General features: G+C 41.9%; 1 protein-coding gene across 1 annotated transcript in view; it reads left to right on the forward strand.

Annotated features, from left to right (window-relative positions):
• FAM13A (family with sequence similarity 13 member A) overlaps window positions 1-14,384 on the forward strand; it is a 306,151-nt gene that overhangs the window by 210,277 nt on the left and 81,490 nt on the right. The window contains 1 exon segment of the mRNA XM_021100748.1: window positions 6,369-6,410. Within this exon segment, the coding sequence (XP_020956407.1) occupies window positions 6,369-6,410 (42 nt within the window).

Genomic DNA, 14,384 nt, shown 5'->3' on the forward strand with positions numbered 1-14,384 from the left:
CTCAACAAAATCTGCACTTCAGTGGCCCAGAGCTGGTCCTGCCCGTGGAGCGGAGAAGGGAAGAGTGTTTTCTCTCTGTCCTGTGAGAGCATAGATCTCCAGCCAGCCAGCCGTATTCCTTGAGTGTTAATTATGCATCAAGCAAGGAGGATGTGTTTTCGTGACCTATTCGTGGTCATAAAACCAACTGAGCAAAATGTGACCAGTATTTTATATAACTTTATCTAAGTGAAATAGAACAAAATGGAAAATATCCAAAGTGAGAATAATTTCATGGAATGTGCATCCCTCTTATGTGCATTTATCAGTATGTAAAATGTCTTTCTCTCTGGATCATGGCCCAAAGTTTTTCAAGACACTCTGTCTGAACTGCTTATTGAGGATAGTTTGTTGGAATGAGAGGTTAGTACAGGCCTGGAAATCACATCCCCGTGTCAGGATGGGACATCCGTTCTAGTCTTAGCATCTCTACAAATGAACTCTCAGAGCACAGCCTTTTTGTAAGAGGGAGACGCTTTGGTTAGGCAGGCTCTTCACTCTGGGTTTGGAGGAAAAAAACTTTTTTCCTTCTTAAGGCCGCACTTGTGGCACATGGACGTTCCAGGCTCCAGGTTGAATTGGAGCTGCAGCTGTGGCCTATACCACAGTGACACCAACCTATGCCACAGCTTTCGGCAAAGCCAGATCCTTAACCCGTTGAGCCAAGCGAAGAATCCAACCCTCATCTTCCCGGACACTGTGTCAGGTTCTTAAGCTGCTGAGCCACAGCGGGAACTCCAAAAAAATAAGTTTTAATAGATGTGTTAGTTTCGTAGCACCGCTATAACAAAGGGCCACAAATGGGGAGCCTAGAACAATAGAAAGGTATCATCTCGTCTCAGCGTTCTGGAGACCAGAAGTGCCAACTTAATACGTAGGTGGGGCGGTGCTGCCTCTGAAGATGCCGGGGAATCAGCTGTCCCAGCATCTCTCTTTGCGTCTGGTGGGTCCTGGACTTGAGACAGCGCAACGCCAGTCTGTACGTGGCACATTCCCTGCGTGCATGTCCCCTCTGTCCAGATACCCTCCCTTTATAGGGCGCCGGTCATACCGAATCAGGGCCACTCCAGTGACTTCACCACTCCATAGACCCTGTTTTCAAATATGGTCACATTCTGAGTTTCTGGGAGCTAGGGTTCAAACATATCTTTTCGAGGCAACACAATTCAGTCCATAAGAATCTATTTCCTATTTCCACTAAGCAATCAAGAAAATGGTAGACTATTTTCCTGTCTTAATTGGGGCGGGGGGAAGTGCTCAAATTTTTGAAATCTATTTGTTTTGCTTTCAAAGCCCAGGACCTCTTCAGATGCGCTGAAATCTCTTGTCCTGCGAACATGGACCGCTTCAGTCCTTGGCGTTGAGACTTTGGTCAGGAAAATCTATTTGCTCTTGAACTTCAGTTCGTCTTTATTTCTGCCGGCTAAGCGTTGCCTTCTCAGTTACAACATCCGAGTAATAAAACTGTGAACAAAGTTGCTTGGGTGTGTCATCAAAAACATCTACAAAAATGTCCGCCTTCACATTACAGTGGCACTCGGCTACAAACGGATCTGAAAACGTTCACGTTTGTTTTCCAAAAGGAAGGGGGAGAAGGTTTTTTGCCATTTTCTTGAACGGGGCTGAACCAAACATCTGAGTGGCAAAGAGCCAGCTGCTACATCACACACACACACACACACACACACACACACACACCACCGAGCCAGCTACTACATCACACACACACACACACACACACACACACACACACCACCCGCCCCCCGGAGAGGGCGATAAATGTTATAAACAGAGGTTCTACATGCTCGTGCCTGAGACTGTGGATAACTGAAAATGCTCAAGGGTGGTGGCCCTTTATATTTTGCAGAGGAAGGAAGGAAAGGGAAGGCGCGAATTTCGCTCACCTCATCATTCTTGAAGAAAACTTACCTAAGAAAATTCTTCTTCTTAACACCTGCTGTTGCAGCACGAGGGAAAAATCTGAGTTCCAGAAAAAATGTTTACTTAATTCTTTTCATTTGGTCCTTTCCCTTGTCCCTCCCTCTCTCTCTCTCTCTCCCACCTTTGCTCTTTGTGCTTTTCTCACCACCAAGAGATGGTTTTTCTAGTTTTTTTCCAACAAATGGAACCAAATCCTTGGCATTTACCCATTTTGCTGTACTTTTTGGTACCCAAGAACACTTACAAACTAGCTCTTCTCTCTCAGATCGCTGTAAAATGTAGTTAAAAGTGTGTAGCTAGGAGTTCCTGTCATGGCTTAGTGGTTAATGAATCCGACTAGGAACCATGAGGTTGCAAGTTCGATCCCTGGCCTTGCTCGGTGGGTTAAGGATCCAGTGCTGCCGTGAGCTGTGGTGTAGGTTGCAGACACGGCTCGGATCCCGTGTTGCTGTGGCTGTGGTGTAGGCCAGAGGCTACAGCTCTGATTCGACCCCTAGCCTGGGAACCTCCATATGCTGCGGGAGCGGCCCAAGAAATGGCAAAAAGACAAAAAAAAAAAAAAAAAAAAGTGTGTAGCTAAATATGCAGATTGTGTTCACTGGGGGGTAGCCAGCCACATTAACCAATTAGAAAGTTGGACTCATTGGACCATGTATCAGGGTGGTTCAAAAGGGAATTGGGCGGGACTGGTGGTTTGATCCAGTAATTGAGGGTCCGTTCTGAATACCTCACTCTGGGACGTCTCCCAACAGTATTTGGTTTTTCTTAGACAGAGAAAATGCCATGCTCTTCTGATTTCAGTTAGCTTGCTGTGTGATTAAATCGACAGGCATTGCCTTCTGTGGCTTCCCTTTAGAAATGAGCACAGCTCATAAAGAGACTGTAAGTGGAGGTGTCATCCATTGAGATGCATTTATCAGTGTTGAGCCGCATAAACAAATAAGCTGGATGCCCCCCCGAACCCTCACACCTTTGTTACCTGGCTTCTCAACTGTAGCCTCTTAGATTCAGGCTGCTACTTGGGTCTTTGCATAAATGTTCTTCCACCACCAGCAGTTTTGAGAGACCATAAGGCCACAGGTCTGAGGATATTAAGCACCCAATACATGAGGTGATTGCCCAAATCTCTCAATGGATTTGAACTTTAAAAAAAAAAAAAAAAAAAAAAAGCCGACTCATTGGCTACTTAAGCTTGACTGTGATTCAGGGTCAGCAAACAGGAAATGATTAAAACATGGGGCTCATTCTAGTAACCAGGGAGGAAAGTGAATGAATGCCAAGTCACTACCGTTTGTCGTTGGTTTCATTTCATGACACACACCCCGTGTCTCTTTCTCGGGACATGAGCTTCCTTTTGAAACTTGGAAATGCATCTGAATAAATTCGCCGTTTAAAATGTAGGCAAGAAAATTATGACTCCGTTAATAGCATTGGAGATGCCTGAGATGGACGTAAAGCTAGAAACAGGTGTAAGTAACTTCTATAAATAGCTGTTTGGGGGCATGTAACGATAGTCCAGTATTCCTTTTGCACACGTAGACATGGTGATTGTTAAAAATGTTTTGCATTCGGGTGTGTGAATTTTATGGGAAAGTTTATTTTCTCCATTCTGTTTGGAGGAATCATCCTTGGCCGTTTTTCCTTTAAAGTGTCCTTAAAAGCAGTGTGTGAAATGGATTTTTAGAATTAATTGAGCTAATCAATTTGAAATCAATGCTTTGGTTGTCTCAGAATTTATCCTGTTGTCAAGATGATATTACTAAACCTCAGGGAAAAGTACTTTTAGGAAAGGGCCAAAAGAAATACGCTAATTACCAAAATTAATGATTCATCCTCATTTTCTTTTCCATTTATGTTGGTCTTCTTGGGTACCAGGCACAAATTGCTGCCCTGTGGACGGCCACTGACGAAGTAAAATCTAATACTGAGCCTGTTGCGTTTTATTTAAATTTCAGGATTTACATTTTCTTTGGGGGAACACCTAAACCTGCTCAAAATTCAGGGACATATCCAACTTAAGGATTTCCGATTTTGTCTTTCGTTGACAAATGTACTTTGTGCAAATGCAGCCTGAAAAATATTTACTTGTGATCATAACTGGTGTTTCTGTCAAGAGATATTCTTAACATAGTGCCGGTCCATTGTAATAAATTAATCACTCTCAGGCATACGGCATTGTGAATGGACTTTGACTAAGGTCACTGTGGAGCTGCTCTAATCAGAAGCATGACGTGGAGCTTATAGAGCCCACAAGATCTTATTAAGGGCTGCTGGAATGAGGACTGTTTCATCTACCATATTTGGACATTGAAGGCAAGGCAGCGAACCGCAAAAGTGGAGTAACTTGGACTATGGCAGTTAGCACATCACTAGCCACGTGACCTGGATAAGTTATGTGTCCGCCCTGAGCCTGCTGTTCTCAAGTGAGGGGCAGGTACCCATAGGGTTACACGAGATCATGAATGTCAAGGACCTGAAAGTACCCAGCTGATGAATAAACGTGCGTGAGAAAGAGAGTGTAAAGCAAGAACAGACTGATTTTTGATACTCTGTAGCCTACAAGGAAGGTTTCATGCACAGACAAAAAAGTATTAGCCAAAGCACGTGCATAGCTGGAGTCAGAAATCTATAGCAGCAATTCCCCCCGAGCCCTTCTAAATTCTAAGAAAACCAGTTGTATTGCGAATTGAATGTTCATGAAAGTACCCGTGTTCATTTTGATTATAATGTGTTGCATGTCAGAGTTAAGGATTTATTCTAGGCAAAAAAAGCTTTTAGTACAGTGCACATTTTATAGCACATGGAGGCAATTTTCCTATAATAATATTAGTATAGGTTTTTTTGTTGCCGCCTTTTTGAGTTGTGATTCATACTTGGTACTTTTTGACACCAAAACCTTGATGAGGAAACAAACCCAATTCTAAGATTTTTGTAACTTGCTAGGTGTTTTTAAGGACTATGTTGAAGTCAGTGTGTAAGCCCCTTGTGTCACTGTGTAAGCCCTTTGGCTTAAAGTAGTCGCTGCTCCTGTAATGTCTCCCAAGACACCTGCACGTTTCCCAGGTGTTAGCACCTGTAACTGATCAAGCGTTGCGCTCGGCCCATCAACATCAGAGTCAACAATAAAGCTCAGCTATCGCTTAACCTTCACTTGGGAAGAATTGGCACTGTCAACTACAAACCTTAAAATCTTAGGCAACATAAGCAGTAGAACGGCTAAGTGAGGCTGAAATTGGAAACCAAAATCATGAGAGACTGAAAAATAGTGTTTCAAATTTTATGTGCCATCTTTCAACTAAAATGTTGAGACCTCTTCTACTTCCAAGACAGACTTTGTGTGTCTGTGTGTGTGTGTGTGTGTGTGTGTGTGTGTGTGTGTGTGTTACACTATTACCTGTAAGATTTGGGGTGATGGCCAGAATAATATTGTCACTTGAAGCAAACTTTCCTCTTTTTATCAGCGATGCCTGTGGTCTACCACAGAGGTACACAAAGAAAATATGAGTTTCCTCATTTTATCTAATACTTTTCATTTCTGCTTGAATCTGTTTAATGATGTACATAATTAACATGAAGGGCTACTTAGTCATACATTAAGGGGAGTGGCCGCTTAAAAGCAAATTTTATATGTGTGTGTAATCAAGAAAGTTCAGAGACCATTCCAATAGACACTAAAGGGGTGAGACTCATTCTTTGTTTTTGAGTTCATTTATTAGGGAAAAAATAAACATGTTAAAGAAGGGAAAAATATTTTCCTACAGTTATATTTTATATTTTAATTGATTGCTTTTGTATCAAGCTTCATACTGCTTCTGTGTTGTTTGAGGAACCTAAGTTCTTTTTATAATTTCGTGTATGTCCTGCCATGTTACCTACCCTCGTTAACACTGCGTAACTACAGAAGGCAGAGAGCCTGAGTGTTCTTTGTGATGTGCTTTTTCATTGCTAGGGAGTCATTCCTGAAGTGGCTTCCACTTAGCAGGGAAATGTTGTTGGCTGTGTCTTACTTTCATCATCATGTTAATAAGCTGTAATGAGCTTCATTGAGATCATTGAGTATGTAATCATTTTAAGAGTTTATGTGCAATATATGAATACTTGGATTGGGCTTCTGGAATAAGGTGGTAAAATCCTTCCTCTTGAAAATGGGATGTGAATTGCTTTTGCCCTGGGCTACTCTTGAAAGAAACCTCTCTTGACCGTCTCCCTGGAAGAAGTACTTGACCTTGGCTAGGTCCAAGGTAGAGTGTATTTTACTGTTTTTAATCCGTGATGAGATGAGCTCTAATGTATTGAAACAAAATTAGTGATAGGTGGGACAGAGTTTTAGTAAAATTGACATGTTCTGACATTAATCGAAATTAATACAAATTTTATTTTCTTTTTAGTTCACAGGAAGATGAAAGACCGATGTCACCTTTCTATTTGAGGTATTTATTTGATTTTTATTGGTCTGTTGTAGGGACTGGAGGAGGGTTAAGGCTTCTTGGGGTTTATTTGCCCACGTTAATGCTTTTCGATAGAATATTCTCTATTGTGGCAAACTAAGCTCATCGGAATCCCTCACCATAAAGTTCATGCTATGTTTTTCTTCTCTTGTGTTTAAGAAATCTTAAAATTTAATATAGTTGAAAAGACTACAATCTTTGGTTTTAAATTCAGAGGTATCAAGGTTGACATTTTAATTTCAAAAACTGCCTGATGATTAGGCTGTCACCTAAATTTAAAAATCTCCGCGTTGCCCTGATGGTGCAGTGGGTTAAGAATCCAGCATTGTTAACTGCCGTGGCTTGAGTTGCTGCTGGGCTGTGGGTTCGATACCTGGCCCCAGAACTTCCCCATGTGGAAGATGCAGCCAAAAAAAGAACAAAATGAAATAAAATACATTGAAAACTTAAACATCTCAGAGTGCCCTTCATGGCTCAGAGGTAATGATCCCAACTGGTATCCGTGACTTGGGTTCAATCCCTGGCCTCACTCCGTGTTTAAGGATCTGGCATTGCCTCGAGTAGTGATGTCGTTTGCAGATGTGCCTCGGATCCTGCGCTGCTGTGGCTGTGGTGTAGGCTGGCAGCTACAGCTCCGATTTGAGCCCTGGCCTGGGAACTTCCATATATCACGGGTGTGGCCCTTAAAAATAAAATAAAATAAATTAAAAAAAATGAAAATCTCGGTTCTCCTTGTACATGCAGGTGGGAAGGACTGAACACAGAGCTCACTACTGAAGAAGTCTTGGGTAGATTAGATCCTTTCCTATATCGTAGTGGCGTGTGAACCTCCTATCTAGCAAGTTCCTGGAGTTCAGGACGATGCCCTGAAGTCTATAAAGCCGGAATGACAACTATTAAAACAGGTTCAAAGTAGCTATTAGATGTAATCACTTCCCTCCAGACTAAAAAGTTATCGTATTGATGCGATTTTTTTCCCTGAACCACCCCACTTAGGTAATAACCCAGAGACAGGTCTTTCTTACTGCATCTCTTTCCTCACTGCCTTCCCACTTCAAAGGCTTAGAAAATATACTTGAAAATAATACGATCATCTAACTTCAGGTTTCCTCTGCTGAGGTGTCTTGTGTTGTTTTGTTTTTTACCTTTCCTCGACTTGGAATTCTGCTTTTTAAAAAGCCGCATCAGGATACGAGATACTTGTTTTGTTTGTTTGTGCGTGTGATTTGTTGCAGTGCTGTCCGGGTTAGATTTAGACTTTAATGCAAGCCCCATAGTTCAGAAGTGTGTCCTACAACGTCAGGTCTGGCCAAGTAACTGCTGTGCAGTGGTGTTCTGCCCTTTGGTGACTTGAAGCTCGTTGCATAATCACTTTGTGGCGAGAGAGGGAACATTGGCGGTTTCAGTTTGAGACAACACGGTGGTCCATTTGATTCAGCCTGCTCTCCTGCCAACCACATCAGCATTTTCTGGTTCATAGGCCATCTCAACTGTGCAATTACTGTAAACACATGAGGAGTTTGTTGCTGAGTACACGGTGACTCTGGTATTCATTGTGTAAATACCCACAGTAATCTCAAACAGGTGATTGTCATCTATTCATGGAAATTAAGTTTTACACAGTGCAGAAGACTGCAGGACCAGATTGTGGCAGCTAATGAGAACTCTTCTCCGAATGTCTTACGTCGCTTACTCTCTGTAACATCAGTCTGTATTTTACATAGCGTTGGATTTCATTTTTTTAACCACTGTTTTAAAAAGCAGGCGGGGGAGTTCCCGTTATGGTGCAGTGGTTAACGAATCCGACTAGGAACCATGAGGTTGCGGGTTTGGCCCCTGCCCTTGCTCACTGGGTTAAGGATCTGGCGTTGCCGTGAGCTGTGGTGTAGGTTGCAGATGCGGCTCAGAATCCCGTGTTGCTGTGGTTCTGGTGGCTACAGCTCCAGTTCAATCCCTAGCCTGGAAACCTCCATATGCCGCGGGAGCAGCCCCAGAAAAGACAATAAGTAAATACATACATACATAGCAGATGGGGGAGTTCCTCCTGTGACTCAGAGGGTTAAGGACCCAACATGGTCTCTGTGAGGATGCGGGTTTGATCCCTGATCTCACTCAGTGGATTAAGGATCCAGCGTTGCCCAAAGCTGAGGTGTAGGTCACAGATAGGCTCAGATCCATTGTTGGTGTGGCTGTGGTGTAGGCCTCAGCTGCAGCTCTGATTCATCCCCTAGCCTGAGAACGTCCTTATGCCACAGGTGTGGCCACAAAAATAAAAATAAAATAAGTGTAAGAAGCAGATGGGGAAAGTGGGCTTATACATCGTAAGTCCTCAAGAACACATAATTACATTTTAGAGGGTGATAAGTTTTGTAATTACCTAAATTAATACTGTCGTCTTGAGAAAGAAATAGTAGCGACCATTCTGTACCTGCCACCATCCCAGGTGTCAAGTTTATTGCAGCTGCGGTGGCTCAAACAGTAGGTGTCCTTGCTCCCTGGGTGCTCATTCGAGATTATCCCCCCTGCTGAACTGATGAGAGAAGCGAAAGGGAAGGACAGGTGATGCCAAGCCGTTAGCCTGACTGCCACGGAATAACCGTGAACCGAGACGCTTCAGGTGAAGAACGCCCCTGGCACAGATGCCCAGACCCTGGCCTCTTTCATAGTCTAGGCTGGCAGCCCAGAAAAGGAGCCCCTCCCCCAGTTGCTCAGATTAGCGTGAAAGCAGCCTGCTGGTAGGCGTTCCTCCGTGCCACCCTCAGCTTCTTATTGTCTGAATTCTTTGGCCTAGCATCCATCACATCTGGTTGGGATTTGCCGCTCATTCTGTTTCTGTTGGTCTGAAGTGGCTGCAAGCCCAGGTTTTGGTGGCGGTGTTTACTTCCCCCGGGACTCGGGTTCCGGATCTCCGTCTAGCCCTCCTCTTCTACCTGCTCCCATCTCTCTGCACGCCCCTCCTTACGGCCAATATCAGGTCCTGTCCTCATCCCTCCCGTCTGACCTCGATCCCTGAATTCCTGCGTCTTTCCAAATCCCTGGGTCACATGTAGCGCTTGTGCACCGAGAGCCTGTCTTTGCCTGTGCGTCATGAAAATTCTGAATGTGCGCTTAGGGCTACGTACCTGTAACCAGTCTTACTCACTGGGCTCTGAACAGCTCACCTGGCCTCTAGAGGTGGCTCCTCGCTTCCCAACACTTGTCATCCGCCCTAAGCCTCCTCTGCTTTCCCCTTCTCATTTTGTGCTTCACTGTGCCCCTGAAATGAACAGTCTTTATCCGTTTCAGCCCTAGTTTCAATATCCATGGTGCAAATTGAAGCTACATCACTATTGTAGCAGATTTGGAACTGCTTAAAGTCAGTTGCAGTATTTCATGTGTTTTCTGCTTTTCCTAAATCAGTAACATCAGTTAGATTTACTTCTAAATTAGCTGTATGGTGCACAAACGCATTCTTTAGGATTTTGTTCATTTTCTTATTTCTAGAATCTAAGAAGAATCAATTTTATGATTTTTTTTCTTTCTTTTTTTTTTTTTTTGTCTTTTTAGGACTGCGCCCATGGCACATGGAGGTTCCCAGGCTGGGGGTCAGATCGGAGCTGTTGCTGCCAGCCTACACCACAGCCACAGCAACGGCAGATCCGAGCCAAGTCTGCAACCTACACCACAGCTCAGGGCAATGCCAGATCCTTAACCCACTGAGCGAGGCCAGGGATCGAACCCACGACCTTATGGATTTCTTTCTGCTGTGCCAAGACGGGAACTCCATTATGAAAATCTTTTAACTGCAGAATTTATGTTGAAGCAAAAAAGTTAGCTTTCAGTAACTTCAGATTTAAATAGACATGGAATCTAGTCATACCACTCCTGTCTTGATACATAGAAAAATCCCTGCTATCCCATCTTTAGATAGCTTTGGGGAGATTACCTTTCCAAACAACTCGTGCTAGAAGTTTGTATGTTTTGTATTTTTTTTTTTGGTAATATTAATTAAATTTTAATGATTTTTCTCCTTAGGCATAATGTATGTTCTCTAAATTATCATTTTGAGGTAAAAAGCTCTTATTATCAGATGTGATAGTATGGAGAAATGTGTCACATCACACACTGCATTTGTTTGCAAACCTGTTTCAGGCTACTGACGAAAAAAGCAGAACAAACAGACAGGATGTTTATTTAATTATCTATTTGTTTTTGTTTTTGTTTTCCCCAAGATGATAACGTCACTAGATATTTTGGGTGTCTTTAGGCACAGATTATTATGTATTTAAAATTTTTTTCCTTATCCTTTTAGACGAGAATGGTATTTCTTTTTTTTTTTCTTGTTTTATTATTTTAATTTTTTTCCACTGTATAGCATGAGTACCAAGTTACTCTTACATTTATACATTTTTTCCCCCACCCTTTGTTCTGTTGCAGTATGAGTATCTAGACATAGTTCTCAATGCTACTCAGCAGGATCTCCTTGTAAATAGAACGATATTTCTAAACTCCACCTCTGCTTGTGTAGCTTTTTTTTTTTTTTTCTTTTTTGGTGGTGGGTGGTGATAAATACAAATAAAATAAAGTTTGCCGTTTTTAATTATTTTTCAATTGTTATAAAATATATGGGTTAAAATCATTTTTAAGTACATGTCTACTAGAAATACACAAGTGTCCAGCTTCTCTACATTCTTGTCAATATGGCTTATTTTCTGGTTTTTAATAATACTATTTTTATGTTATGAAGTACATGGAGCTTATTAAAGATGCCTGGGTCTCACTAGCCAAGATACTGAGTTTCAAGTGGACTGGGTGTTCATATTTTCAAAAAGGAGTTCTTGTTGTGGTTCAGTAGGTTAAGGACCCAGTGTTGTCTCTGTGAGGATGGGGTTCGGTCCCTGGCATTGCTCATTGGGTTAAGGATCTGGAATTGCTGCAAGCTGCAAATAACAGGTCAAAGATGTGGCTTGGTTCCAGTATTGCTGTGGCTGTGGTGTAGGCCTACAGCTGCAGCTCCAGTTCAACCTCTAGCCTGAGAAGTTCCCCATGTTGCAAGAGGGTCAGAAAGGGAGGAAAGAAAGAAGAAGGGAGGGAGGGAAAGAAAAGAAAAAGGAAAAAAAAAACATTGGGCAAAAGGCACATGACATTCAATTGGGTTGTGATTTCTTACGTATGATGTCAAAGGCATCGGAAACAGAGGCTAAAACAGGTAAATTGGACTTCTTAAAATTTTATTTAATTTTTTGAATCAAAAAAGACATTATCAACAGAGTAAAAAGATAATTCACAAAATAGGGGGAAATATTTACAACCCATATATCGGATAAGGGATTAATACTTAGAACAGAGAGGGAACTCTTAAAACTCAACAACAAAAAACAACCCAATTTAAAAATGTGCAAAGACTTGAGTAGGTTTTTCTCCAAAGAACATATGCAATGAAAAGATGTTCAACATAACTAACCATCAAGGAAATGCAAATCAAAACTATAGTAAGATACCACCTCATACTCATTAGGATGGATGCTGTACAAAAAAAAAAAAAAAAGGCAGAAAATAATAAGTATTGGCAAAGATGACAAGATAGTGAAACACTCGTGCATTCCTGGCTGAAATGTAAAAATGGTGGAGTTCCCATCTTGGCGCAGTGGTTAACGAATCCAACTAGGAACCATAAGGTTGCCAGTTCGATCCCTGGCCTTGCTCAGTAGGTTGAGGATCCAGTGATGCTGTGAGCTGTGGTGTAGGTCGCAGACACGGCTCGGATCCCGCGTTGCTGTGGCTCTGGCATAGGCCGGTGGCTACAGCTCCGATTCGACCCCTAGCCTGGGAACCTCCATATGCCGCGGGAGTGGCCCTAAAAAAGGCAAAAAGACCAAAAAAAACAAAAACAAATAAATAAATAATAAAATAGAAATGGTGAAGCCGCTAGGGAAAATAGTCAGGGCATTTTCTCAAAACAATTAAACTCAGACTTACTGTCTGACCCAAGAATTCCATTTCTGGGGATATATTCAAAAGTACTGAAAGCAGGGCCCCAAAGAGGTCCTTGCACTCATGTTCGTAACAGCAGTGTTATTGACAAGAGCCACAAAGTAGGATCAATCCAGAGGTCTATCAGTGGATGAATGGAAAAAACAAAATACGGTAGATACACACAGTGGAGTAGGCATTTCGCTTTTAAATACAGTTCAGTATTACTTAGCTTCTAAAAAGGAAGGAGCTTTTGACATAGACACAACATGGATGCATCGTGAAGACATCTGTATTAAGTGAAATAAGCCAAGAACAGAAAGACAAATACTGTATTATTCCACTTATAGGAGGTACCTAATGCAGTCAGACTCATAGAGACATCAAATGGAAGGGTGGTCGCATGGGCTCAGGGTTGGGGGGAGAACTGGCAGTTCTCATGCAGTGAATATGGAGTTTCAGTTGTGAGATGGAAAGAGTTGTGAAGATAGATGATGGTGGTGGCAGCACACCAGTGTGAATGTGCTTAATGCCGTTGGGTGTAGACTTAAAAATGGTTGAGATTAAGATGGTAAATCTTATATTGTGTGTATTTTACCAAGGTTAAAAAAAATTCAGGGAAAAGTGTCGTAGGAGGTTTGGAGGGACACCCCTCACTGAAAATGAGTGAACCAGACCAATAGTATAATTTTATACTGCATGGTTATTGGCTTTACTAGAATGATTATAAATTTTGCTACTGTTGACCAGATCTTTCTTTGGGGATTCGATACTGAGTTCTTGACATCTGAGAATCGTTAGTCCTAGTTCTTGCATAGTAAGAGTTAAGTACAGATTCCAGGTGTAATGCTATCAATGTTAATTAAAATATTAGACATATATTTAGGCTATACTGAGAAACAAAGATAAATTATATGTAATTTTTATATTTTTATACTTCTTTTCGTATCTTCTCTTAGCGTGAAAAAGCAAAAGAAAAATTTACTTGTAGAAAATGATGTCTTCGTAGCCATTCTCTCTAGAGCTTTTGTGCCTCAGTTTTCCATCTCCCTGCCTCCCTATCGATTTCTGTTTATAAGAAATGAAGATTTTAGGAGTTCCCATTGTGGCTCAACGGGTTAAGAACCCAACTGGTATCCATGAGGATGCAGGTTGGATCCCTAGCCTCACTCACTGGGGTAAGAATCCGGTGTTGCTGCAAGCTGCTGCATAGGTCACAGATGTGGCTTGGATCTGGCGTTGCCATGGCTGTGGCATAGGCTGGCAGCTGCAGCTCCAATTCAACCTATATATTCAATTTCTATATGCCACAGATGCAGCCTTAAAAAAGAAAAAAAAAAGAGAGAGAGAGAACTTAAGATTTTAATAAAACGTAAACCTCTAGGTCAAACAAGTAGCAGACTATCTTTCCCTGATAGAACTAGTCCTACCTTCCCATTTAAATTGTAATGATATGATAAAAGAAACACTAGATACAGTTTTATACCAGTGATAAATAAGAAAACTCCGTTAAGGTCACATCATCAATGGGGATAATCTGAGAAACATTTTTGCTTTGCAGGCTTCATGTTCTCTCATCTCAACAATACAGTGACCACAAAGAGACAAGGAAGGCAAAAAAAAAAAAAAAAAAAAAAAGACTTGGATTCCTTCCAATGTCTACTGCACTGACCAGAAAAGCAAGTGACATTCCCATTCCCCCAACTGAGCAGACCTATTTTCTGAACCATCCAGAACTGAGTCATGCATTGTTTTTCACCTCCCACTGAGAGACTAGTACATTAAATATATAAGACAACAAAGAGGAGGCACAGCCCCTGGGATGCTCAGTTACCTAACAAAAGCATTTGAGAAAGGGATAAAGGCAAAAAGCTTATTGGATTGAATGCATGCTTTCAAGTATACACTGCACAGAGACAAACTGCAGGTTGTTTCTGATTCTCCAGTTTCATCGTAAAATTGGACCAAGCAGCAAGTCCACTCAAGTATGCGTTGTAGATTGTT

This window comes from Sus scrofa, chromosome 8 (assembly GCF_000003025.6).
Source record: "Sus scrofa isolate TJ Tabasco breed Duroc chromosome 8, Sscrofa11.1, whole genome shotgun sequence".
NCBI classification, from domain to species: domain Eukaryota; kingdom Metazoa; phylum Chordata; class Mammalia; order Artiodactyla; family Suidae; genus Sus; species Sus scrofa.